Source organism: Chlorocebus sabaeus, chromosome 24, assembly GCF_047675955.1.
Source record: "Chlorocebus sabaeus isolate Y175 chromosome 24, mChlSab1.0.hap1, whole genome shotgun sequence".
NCBI lineage: Eukaryota > Metazoa > Chordata > Mammalia > Primates > Cercopithecidae > Chlorocebus > Chlorocebus sabaeus.
The window spans coordinates 52782103-52794237 of NC_132927.1; the positions used below are offsets into that span (position 1 = coordinate 52782103).

The 12135-nt window shown below is 51.7% G+C and overlaps 1 protein-coding gene across 4 annotated transcripts in view; it reads left to right on the forward strand.

Annotated features, from left to right (window-relative positions):
* The window catches only part of ESRRB (estrogen related receptor beta), a 125672-nt gene that overhangs the window by 52340 nt on the left and 61197 nt on the right, over positions 1-12135 (forward strand). For 2 of the 4 annotated variants that reach the window (XM_073011184.1, XM_037984308.2), the window contains exon 1: positions 11459-11855. In XM_073011184.1, coding sequence (XP_072867285.1) covers positions 11459-11855 — 397 coding nt within the window. Of the gene's footprint in view, positions 1-11445; positions 11856-12135 lie in introns of those variants that run through there. The other 2 variants (XM_007987358.3, XM_073011185.1) reach the window with 2 other exon arrangements.

Here is a 12135-nt window from a genome sequence, read left to right on the forward strand (position 1 = left end):
CTCCAGTTGTCTCTTTCTGCCTTGGTAGAGCCTCTCTCTTCTCATTGTGATGCCTGCAGCCTGGAAAATCATGGATAAAAAGCCCTGATTGAAAGGCACTAATTACCCATCATTATTTTCCATGCCGTAATTTGTGTGGAATGAGATTTCAATCAGTTGTCGGGGATCAGCCTGGTTTTGACTAATCTTTCTAACGACAAGATGCTTAATTACAGATTTTTTGCCTGGGCTCCAGAGCGTGCAGAGGGAGGCAAGCTCTCGCTGAAGCCACCACCATGCTCCTGGGTCATTCTGCAGCCCTGGGTCCCACAGGGCCCCCAAGGGGAGAAAGAGAAAGAAAGCATTAGGAAAACATTCCCGAGGAGGCCAAATACAATGGAACCGTCACAAAGAAGGGGCCGTGTTAGCAACATGGACATAGAGGGTATCGGAGGGCTGCTTTCTAAGTTAGCTCATCCTCCAGGACAGGTCACCACTCGCTGTGTCTCTAATGCTCCCATCAGCCCCAGACTCCCCCGCAGCAGCCTGGCATTCTAGTTAATAAGTTTGAGCATGTCATTGGTTTCTTAGGACTGTTCTATTATCTGAAAGTCACCAGGGTAGTCAGAAAAATCTCTGAGAACTTAGGATTCAGTGACTCCAGCTGTGCTGAAGTGTGTGGCCAGAAAAATGTTACCTATTGTTGAAAGTTGAAAGATACACATACCCAAGATTCAATCACACAGGAGCAATTAAAATATCACCATCTATTAATAAAATAGGCAGTTCAGGCTGGGCATGGTGGCTCATGCCTGTAATCCCAGCACTTTGGGAGGCTGAGACGGATGGATCACCGGAGGCCAGGAGCTCCAGACCAACCTGACCAACAGGGAGAAACCCCGTCGCTCCTTAAAATACAAAATTATCCAGGTGTAGTGGCACATGCCTGTAATCCCAGCTACTCAGGAGGCTGAGGCAGGAGAATCGCTTGAACCCGGGAGGCAGAGGTTGTGGTGAATCGAGGTCACACGCGAAACTCTGTCTCAAAAAAATAATGATAATAAAAATAAAAATAAACAAAATAGGCAGTTCAGACTACTCAGAGGGAAGGTCAGTTTGATGAAAAATCTGAGTTTAAGTGGTGTGTGTGTGTGTGTGTGTGTGTGTGTATTAATGGATCTCAGTGCACAGAACTGGATTCATCATTATCGTTGGTTAGTAACACTTAGCCATTGGCCTACTTGCCCCTTCCTTCCTTCCTTCCTTCCTTCCTTCCTTCCTTCCTTCCTTCCTTCCTTCCTTCCTTCCTTCCTTCCTTCCCTACCCTCCCTCCCATGTAATAAGTGCCCATGAATCCATGTTCAACAGGAAAACTGGAACCTTGACAGTAATTTGCATCTAGCCACACGGTCCTCCCCATCCTACCCTCCTGTTAGGGGCATTCTGCATTCTTTAATACTATTTTAAAGGAAATTTAGTTATATTAGTTCCAGGTGCCTGAGGGGCTGATTGGTGACACAAAGCCTTGCTGGAGGGTCTAAGGATCTGCTTTAATGGATAGCTCTTGACGGCTGCTGGTTAGCAAATTAATTATTGAAATGTACATAAGAATCTCTCAAGTGTTCAGAAACCATTTTTCTTCTATGGAGTGGATTCCCATGTCAGGCTTGTTTATCTTCGTAATTTACCCAGCCAGCCCCTTTCCCTCCTGGTCTGTGGCAAGTTCCTTGCAGAATCATCCTCAATTCTAGGTCTGGGGAGCTTGGATGAGGGAAGGGGTTTGCTGGCCTTAACCACAGGCCTGCCCACCGGACTTTCTGAGAAGAATCACGGCCTCAGGCAACATCCACCGAGTGCTTGCTCCGCACCTGCGCTGTTCCAAGCATTTCGCCTTCATTGCCTCTTGCTCAACTCTATGAAGGACAGGCTGTGATTGAGCCCATTTTACAGATGAGGACCCTGAGGTCCAGAGAGGATAACCTGGTTACTCAAAGTCAACAGCAATCAGGGATAGAACTGACACATCTGCTACCAGCATTCAGGCTTGTAGCCATTAAGTGGCCCAGCTGCCTGTTCCAGCTCTTAAATGCATGGCCCCAGGAGGGAAGAGGCATTGGGGGCCGTCCTTCAGCCTGACCCAGATTCTTGGGTGTGGTGGGTAGACTCTACCCCACAGAGGAAAGCAAGCTAGATGCTTATCAGGCCAGTCCATTCCTCTGTCTGCTGCCCTCTGACCAGCAGCAGGCCACCTAGTGTGGGATAGATCCTTGAGATTTCAGCTTAAAAAACCATGAGAGGCTGGGCATGATGGCTCATGCCTGTAATCCCAGCACTTTGGGAGGCCGAGGTGGGCAGAATACCTGAGGTCAGGAGTTCAAGACCAGCCTGGCCAACATGGTGAAACCCGTCTTTACTGAAAACACAAAAATTAGCCGGGCGTGGGAGCATACACCTGTAGTTCCAGCTACTCAGGAGGCTGAGTCAGGAGAATCACTTAAAGCTGAGAGCTGGAGGTTGCAGTGAGCCGAGATCGAGCTACTGCATTTCAGCCTAGATGACAGAGCAAGACTCCATCTCAAACAAAACACAACAAAACAAAACAAAACACTGATGATGATCTCTTGTTGATACCCTGAAATCTGTCTTCCTCTAGATGTCAAGGGAAAATAGTTCTGCAATTTGAGTTTCATTCAGAACTTTTGAGATTTCCCTGGTCTCTGCATTAGGAAAATCTTCAACCTGCTTTGTGGTCCAGCAGAGCAACGTCCAGCCAAGGCAGGAAGAGCCCCCCAGCAAGCTCGGCATCCCCGGGAATCAGGCTGTGCAGGGAACAGGGTCCCACGCTGGCTACTGAGAAAGCCCAGGGCAGAGCTGGGTTGGGGCACGAGGGAGGCCGCGTTTAATCAGATGGGGGTGAAATTGAGGCCAGGACAGCGCTTGCTAAGCTCCAGTTAGGAGATGAATCAAAGGGAAAATGATGCCCCGAGGGGCTTCGACCACGGACTACTGCCCTTTCAAAGGCTGCTTAGATGGGCGTCTCTTCCCTCCCCACCAAGAGTCAATAGTCATCGATCCAGTGGGGAGCTGGGTCCCAGCCAGCCACAGATGATGGACTTGACACTCCCTGCTCCTCCCCAGAACACAAGGGTCAGCTGCCTCCCGCCTCATCCTGCAGCTACTCCTCCTGGACACCGGCTCGGCCACCACCCCACGGCCACCTCTAAAATCTGAAGTGTCAGTCTCAGGCCTAGACGCTGTCTCCCAACCTTCCAGCTTTCTTGCTACTTCCTCCTGCTGGACCTCAGCCTCAGCCTCCTGGAGACCACCATCATCGCCTCTCCATTGTCTCCCAATCCCGCCCTTTCTGACATCCCTCCCTTGTCCACCCTCTTCCCTCATACTTCTAAGTCAGTGGTTCTCAGCAGTTTTGCTCCCAGGGAGACATTTGGCAATGTCTGTAGGTTTTGGCTCACATATTTGGGGGCAGGGTACTATGGGCATTGGGTGGGTAGAGGGCGGGGGTGCTCCTGAGCATCCAGGAGTGCCAGGACAACCCCACAACATGGAATCACTCAGCCCCAGATGTCAGTAGTGCCAAGGATGGAAACCCAGGTCTCAGCTGCTGGAGATGGGGCCCCCTTGCATCATCGCACCTGCATCAAGAGTTAAGGGACCTGGAGGACCTTTGTGTCCCAGATTTCTGCTCCCTCCTTGTCCCACAGTTACTATTGCAAACTTTCCTCCTTCTCCTAGTCCTCCTGCCCTCCTGTCCTTGCCTTCACTCCCTGTCCCTCCTACTTCACAGAGTCACTAGAGGCTGAGTGGAGGTGGTGTGGGTGGGTTTGGGGGGGTAAAGAGGGCCTCACTCAATGCCCCCTTCTGCCACCTACAAACTTCCCATCTGTACAGCCAACCTTCCCTCTCACTCTTACTGAATAAGCTATTTCTCTCTTTTTTTTTTTTTTTTTTTTTTTTTTGAGACCAGGTCTCACCCTGTCACCTAGGCTGGAGTGCAGTGGCACAATCTCAGCTCACTGCAACCTCCACCTCCCAGGTTCAAGTGATTCTCCTGCCTCAGCCTCCTGAGTAGTGGGATTACAGGTGCACACCACCACACCCAGCTAATTTGTATTTTAGGAGAGACGGGGTTTCACCATGTTGGCCAGGCTGGTCTCAAACTCCTGACCTCAAGTGATCTGCCTGCCTTAGCCTCCCAAAGTACTGGGATTACAGGTGCGAACCACCACACCTGGCCTGCATAAGCTATTTCTCTAACTGCACTCCAAATTCCTTGAAAACTTTTTTTTTAATTTATTTTTTGGAGATGGAGTCTTACTCTGTCTCCCAGGCTAGAGTGCAGCGGTGCAATCTCGGCTCACTGCAATCTCTGACTCCTAAGTTCAAGCAGTTCTCCCACCTCAGCCTCTTGGTAGCTAGGACTACAGGTGTGTGCCACCATACCCAGCTAATTTTTGTATTTGTAGTAGAGATGGGGTTTTGCCATATTGGCCAGGCTGGTCTTTAACTCCTGGCCTCAAGTGATCTGCCTACCTTGGCCTCCCAAAGTGCTGGGATTACAGGCATGAGCCACTACACCCAGCCAGATTCCTTGCAAACTCTTATAAGATCCTCTCACGATGGCATCCCTTCTTCCAGTGGTACCCCACCCTTAAGAATCATACCCTGAAAAATCAACACCCTTAAGAATCACAGCTGCACCACCAAAACCAAACCAAACCTCCCTGCAGATTTCTTGGGCCCCACCTGCAGAGATGCTTCTTCAAAACATGACGTCAGTGGGATCAGGTCTAGGAAGCCACCTGTTCACCGAGCCCCTCAGCTGCCTCTGGTGAAGATTGAAGTACAGTTTGAGAAGAGCTGACATGGATTTTGTGTCTTCAGCCATTAAGTGTTGATTTTGCTCTTTACCGCTAATATTTAATATAGGGTAGCCATATGATTCATGATCTACTTCAGGGAGAGAAGGGGGGACAGTGATGGTAATGACACTGGGCCAGCAGTAGGAGCAAGATTGCTCAGGGCCAACTGGGAGGTGTGGATACCTGATTTTTAAATACCTTGAATTCCTTACATTCTCAGCACACCTCCTTCTCATCAAAGAAGCTGACAATTAATACCGACAATAATAACAAAACATTCCTTCTCCATGCCGCAGCCCTCAAGTCCAGGAGGGCATGCTTTATTTACAAGGTAGCTGGTGCTGCCTGAAGGTATTCATGAAGGCACCCCTGCTCCGCCCAGTCCTCTACCCTTCATGGCCAATTTTCCTGAAAGAATTGTCTGCATTCACTACTTCCAGCCATTGCAATGTGGCTTCTGTCCCCACCATGCAGTAACCCTGCTCTGGTGAATGTCCTCAGCCACTTCCTGACTGCTAAGTGCGGGGATACTTGCCCCTTCTCACTTCACCTGACCTTATAGGATGGAATCTGTTGCCCATGGCCCTTCTAGATGGCTCTGCTCATCCCGTTTCCATGATATGCTCTGTTTTTCCCTTTTCCCACACCTCTGGTTACATCTTCTCTGTCTTCTTGGACTTCTTTGCCTCTGTCCTGCCTTTACATTTTTTATTTTTATTTTTTTTGAGACGGAGTCTCTCTCTGTCACCCAGGCTGGAGTGCAGTGGCACAGTCTTGGCTCATTGCAGCCTCTGCTTCCTGTGTTCAAGGAATTTGCCCACCTCAGCCTCCCCAGTGGCTGGGATTACAGGCATGTGCCACCACGCCTGGCGTGAGCCACTGCACCCGGCCTGCCTTTAAATTTTTCATTTGAATGAATGAACACATGAGGTCCTGGGGGCTAAGGACAGATGGAGGGAGTGGGCAGGTCTCCCAGAGGGTCTGGCCTCTCCAGCAACTTTCTTTCCCCTGCCTGGTACATCAGGAACCAGGTAGCCCAGAGAGCATTGTGCCTCTCTCCCCTTCTGCTTCCAGAGAGTTCTCTATTCTGACACTTTATAGGTTAAGAAATAACAGCGAGGGGCCGGGCGCGGTGGCTCAAGCCTGTAATCCCAGCACTTTGGGAGGCCGAGACGGGCGGATCACGAGGTCAGGAGATGGAGTCCATCCTGGCTAACACGGTGAAACCCCGTCTCTACTAAAAAATACAAAAAAATAGCCGGGCGAGGTGGTGGGCGCCTGTAGTCCCAGCTACTCGGGAGGCTGAGGCAGGAGAATGGCGTAAACCCGGGAGGCGGAGCTTGCAGTGAGCTGAGATCCGGCCACTGCAGCCCGGGCAACAAAGCAAGACTCCGTCTCAAAAAAAAATAAAAATAAAAATAAAAATAACAGTGAGGCTGGGGGTGGTGGCCCATCTTGTAATCCCAGCACTTTGGGAGGTAAAGGCAGGGGATCACTTGAGGTCAGGAATTCAAAACCAGTCTGGCTAGCATGGCAAACCCCTGTCTCTACTAAAAAAACAGAATACAAAAACTAGCCAGGCGTGGAGGCACGCGCCTGTAATCCCAGCCTCTCGGGAGGCTGAGGCAAGAAAATTGCTTCAACCCAGGAGGCAGAGGTTCCAGTGAGCCGAGATTGCACCCCTGCACTCCAGCCTGGGCGACAGAGCCAGACTCCGTCTCAAAGAAAATAAAAGAAAGAAAAAGAAAAACAAAAAGAAAGAGCAGTGACAGGATTCTAGGGTTTGGAACTCTGGGTGGCAGTCAGACATTATCTGCATTTTGGGGGGTTGAAAAGCGGAGGTCTTTGCCTGGAGCGGTTCTTACCCAGGCCTGGTAGCAGAGAGGCAGTGTCATGAAGCAAGGAACATGGACCTGCAATCAGGTTCGGACCGCAGCTTCTCCCAGGACTTGAGTGAATGGGACAGGCTCTGAACTCCAGCCTTTTCCTTCTCCCAGGACTCAAGTGAATGGGACAGGCTCCAAGCGCCAGCCTTTTCCTTCTGTAAGGTGGGGATAGGAGGGCAGAACGGACAGGCTGTAAGGATGAAAGGAGATGGCACGGAAGAAGGTGTCTCGCGTGCAACTGGGGCATGATGGGCAGCCGCTAGTATCGCCCAGCCTCTGAGAGGGGCAGCCGGGCGGCTCCTGAGAGTGAGGAAAACAGGCAGAAGAAAGAGCCTGGAAGAATTTCAACCCAGAAAAGAAGCTGTGGCCTTCTGGGGGTCTTCATATAGTCTGAAAATATGAAGAATGAGTGAATGAATGAAGCAAGACCAGAGGCACCACAGCAGTGCCCCCATCAGCATGGCACCCGCATGGCCCTTTCTGGCGCTCTGTGCACTTATGTTGGTTTAGTGTCTGTTGTTCCTATGGAAATATGAGCGCCTTGAGATCGTGAGCTGTTCCTGTCTTGTTCCCATTATCTGGCTAGCACTTGGCACATAGTAGGTGCCCAAAATACACATTGACAGTTCCTGGAAAAGGCGTGCTGAGGAGGCCAAAATAATAGTTACAGAAATGAGGCGGGGCGCGGTGGCTCACGCCTGTAATCCCAGCACTTTGGGAGGCTGAGGGGGGTGGATCACTTGAGATCAAGAGTTCGAGACCAGCCTGGCCAACATGGTGAAATCCCGTCTCTACTAAAAATACAAAAATTAGTTGGTTGTGGTGGTGGGCGCCTGTAATCCCAGCTTCTCAGGAGGCTGAGGCAGGAGAATCGCTTGAACCCAGGAAGGCTGCAGTGAGCCAAGAACGCACCATTGCACTCCAGGCTGGGTGACACAGTGAGACTCCATATCAAAAAAAAAAAAAAAAAAGTCATGGAAATGAGAAAGCTGGAGGACTGAAATTACTAGACCACCCCGCCCCCGAGTTGGGATTCAGGCTCTAAATTAATAGTGGGTTTCCAGCACCAACCCTGAAACAGTTAATAGCGGGCTTTCTGCACCAACCCTGATAGAGGCCAGCATCTGCTTTACTTCTCTCTCAGCCCGGGGGTTCTCCATCCAGGGCCTGGAGGGGCCCCGACACTGCAGGATGCTTTGCACCCTTCTGAATCAAGGAGGAGAGCAGAAGAGGAAACCAAGGCTTGGGGAGCAAACCGCTGCCTGCTCTGGTGTCCTTTAGGGTTGTCCAGCCATGAGACAGTGCGGGGAGGCAGCTGGGAAAACTGTGGGCTGCCCTCTCCTGGGAGGGGCTGGGAGCTTTCCATTTACTTTCCTTGGGGCAAATGCCTCTTATCCATCAAGGCACAGATCTGAAGCAGGGGACATAGAGCACTGGCTCACTACATCACCACTGCTGTAATTACTGTTTATGTCGAGTGTATCTCCTGAGATCTCTGGAGCCCTCTGCAGCCTGGGGAAGGTTTGGGCTGAAGGTCCCTGGGGTCTGGGAGCTGTCTTGCTCAGCAGGGTTTTTCACGGTGCCCTAGGGTCTTCCTGTGAAAAGCAAAACCTAAAGCGGCCATCAGGAGAGCAGGAGGGGACTAAAAGTTAGGGCGCGGTCAGTTCTATTCTGCCTGCCTCCTGGAAGGGTGCCTGAGGAGCAAGGTGCACCCCTGCCTGCCCATCAGATGCCCCTGCAAATGATGGCCTTGTCAGGCTGATGGTCTTTCCTGGGGACTCCACTGGTGGTTGGGAAGAAGCTGTGTGGCAGTGCCCAGGGAGATGAGCACAGGAGGAGATTATCAACCAGGGGACTGGGGCTCATAGGAGGGTGTCTCTGAGGACTCAGGGACATTCCGTGGGGAACAGAAGAGACCCAGGAGTCTCTGTCTTCACACACTGCATTTTGGGAGTTCTGAAATTCTGGAAAGTAGGAGCCTCAAGTTATCTTTTATCTTTGTGTCTATAGCTCCCAGCTTCTGGTCTGTGGGAAAGTGCGTTCCTTGACTTCGGCCATAGTCAAGGGCAGCCCCTCAGGAGGGGTTAATTAATTAATTAATTAACTTTTGAGACAGAGTCTTGCTCTGTTGCCCAGACTGGAGTGCAGTGGCCCGATCTCGGCTTACTGCAACCTCCACCTCTTGGGTTCAAGTGATTCTCGTGCTTCAGCCTCCCGAGTAGCTGAAACTACAGGCTAGCGCCACCATGCCCGGATAATTTTTTTTTTTTTTTTTTTTGAGATGGAGTCTTGCTCTGTTGCCCAGGCTGGAGTGCAGTGATGCGATTTTGGCTCACTGCAAGCTCCACCTCCTGGGTTCACGCTATTCTCCTGCCTCAACGTCCCAAGTAGTTGGGACTACAGCTAACTTTTTGTATTTTTAGTAGAGACCGGGTTTCACCGTGTTAGCCAGGATGGTCTCGATCTCCTGACCTTGTGATCCGCCCGCCTCGGCCTCCCAAAGTGCTGGGATTATAGGCGTGAGCCACCGCGCCCAGCCCATGCACGGATAATTTTTGTATTTTTTGTAGAGGCGGGCTTCACCATGTTGGCCAGGCTGGTCTCGAACTCCTGACCTCAAGTGATCTACCCACCTCAGCCTCCCAAAGTGCTGGGATGACAGGCATGAGCCACCACGCCCAGCCAGGAGGGTTAATTTGTATTAATCATTAATGAGACCAGGGACAGTGGAGGCCTCTCCCCATCATAAGGTTGCACAGACACATTTTGTGGCATTGCTGTTCAGTCATGGGTTGCAAGATACAAGTGGGCTCTGTGGGTGTGACAAGAGGGAGAGATCCTCCCTGGCACCCATGAGTTGTCTTTCCATTGGCGGGCTGTCCTATGACCTCCCTATCCTTTGCTCCTCTCCAAGATCTTTCCCTCTTTCCTTTCACCTGCTCCAGGCATAAGCATGAGCCTCCTCTCTACCTCCACAGAGGAGGCTCAGGGAGTGAGGCAGCCTGTCGAGGACAGGGACAGATCAACACCACCCAGGCCACCCTCAGACTCAATCCTGGCTGGAATGTGACCCACAGCTGGGTGTCCCTGAACACACACCTTAATCTCTCAGGTGTGAGCTCAGCTGCCTTTCTTGTCCATGTTGGGAGAGGGACAGGTCCCCTCCCTTCATCCTGGGAGCTGGTATGTGGGAGGGGCACACGCTTGCCCACCTTCTCCTCCACCAGCATGGCCAGGGCAGAGGGCTTGGTTTACAGGAAACATTCTGTTACCCCACACAGTGATCCTGCCACACTGGTAATTCACCTGGACTCTGTGGGTGGGCGGGGAGGCTTCGTGGGTAGAAATAGTTGGCGGATGCTCAGAGTTGGGGTTAGAATGCTCCCTCAAGCTTTCCAATGGAGACGTGTCTCTTGGGGGACAGGCAGACTGGGAAGAAGCTAATCTGCTCAGGGTCTAGGAAGGGAAATGAGAGAGGGGATTTGGAAGCCACCTTCCAGACATGACTTCTTGTACCAAGCCTGGACCAGCTGTAAAACCCAGAGGGCAGCCAATCTGGCTGGTACCTTTGCCACAAGATTCCTTCTTGAATTGGCCAAATGACCTGTTGCCTCTGGTTCTGATCTTAGTGAAGACAGGGGTCCCTGGGAAGCTCCAAGCCACTGTACTTAGAGTCTCTGGGCCAAAGCTGGACTGCCAGGACTGTTAAATTGTAGCCATTGGCTGGGTGCGGTGGCTCATACCTGTAATCCCAGCACTTTGGGAGGCCAAGTGGGTGGATCACCTGAAGTCAGGAGTTCGAGACCAGCCTGGTCAACATGGTGAAACTCTGTCTCTACTAAAAATACAAAAATTAGCAGGGCATGATAGTAGGTGCCTGTAATCCAGCTACTTGGGAGGCTGAGGCAGGAGAATCGCTTGAACCCAGGAGGCGGAGCTTGCAGTGAGCCAAGATTGGGCCATTGCACTCCAGCCTGGGCAACAGAGAGAGACTCCATCTCAAAAAAAAAAAAAAAATTGTAGTCATTGTATATCATTGTTAGCAGGAAGGTTGGCCAAACATTTTGGGTGAATAGTTTCCATCTTGTGTCACCCTCAAACTAGAACTTTGCAAAGTACTACAGTGCCTAATCTGAAGGTTTTTTGTTTTTTGTTTTTTGTTTTTTTTTTGAGATAGGGTCTTACTCTACCACCCATGCTGGAATGTAGGGGTGCAATTGGAGCTCACTGCAGCCTCAAACTCCTGGGCAATCCTCCCTCCTCAGCTCCTGAGTAGCTGGGGCTGGGGGTACAGGCATACATCATCATGCTAGGCTAATTTTTTTTTTTTTTTTTTTTAAACAGATGGGGGTCTCCCTATGTTGCCCAGGCTGGTTTCAAACTCCTGGCTTCAAGCGATGATCCTCCCCCCTCAGCCTCCCAAAGTGCTGGGATTTACAGGTGTGAGCCACCACACCTGGTTCGCTGAAGTTTATTGATCAAAATAAAGTTTCTTTGAGGCCTCAGAAGGTTCTGGAGGTAATGACCGAAACTTGCTGCCGGCTGTGCCGAGTGGAGACCAGTTGACCTTCTCCACCATTGTTTTATCTCACCAAAGCCTTAGCATAGAGCCCTTCCCAGCCACCCTACCTGCGGGGCTGGACCCGCCCGCCACACCCGCCGCATCTTGCTGGGGCTGACTTCCCGATTTGTGTCCACAGGCTGCTGAATAGGATGTCCTCAGACGACAGGCACCTGGGCTCCAGCTGCGGCTCCTTCATCAAGACTGAGCCGTCCAGCCCGTCCTCGGGCATCGATGCCCTCAGCCACCACAGCCCCAGTGGCTCGTCCGACGCCAGCGGTGGCTTTGGCCTGGCCCTGGGCACCCACGCCAACGGTCTGGACTCGCCACCCATGTTTGCAGGCGCCGGGCTGGGAGGCACCCCATGCCGCAAGAGCTACGAGGACTGTGCCAGCGGCATCATGGAAGACTCGGCCATCAAGTGCGAGTATATGCTCAACGCCATCCCCAAGCGCCTGTGCCTTGTGTGCGGGGACATTGCCTCTGGCTACCACTACGGCGTCGCCTCCTGTGAGGCTTGCAAGGCCTTCTTCAAGAGGACCATCCAAGGTGCGTGGTGGGCCTCGAGGAGCCTGGGTGCGGGGTGGGGGGTGGCAACCCTGCCTGCGGGTCCGGCAGAAGCCCTAGGAATTCCCAGAAACTGCCAGTTCTGGGCGCTGTTGGAGCAGTACTTCTGTGGGGCGCCTTTTCCCTTGCTCAGGGCTTCTCGTTCTAGGACTGGACAGCTGCAAGACTGTTGTTGAGATGACATGCGTTCCCCACCCCCTTTGTTCCCCCATGCAGAGCCCCAGAAAACCAAAAGAAAATCCACAGGAATGCCAAACCCTGG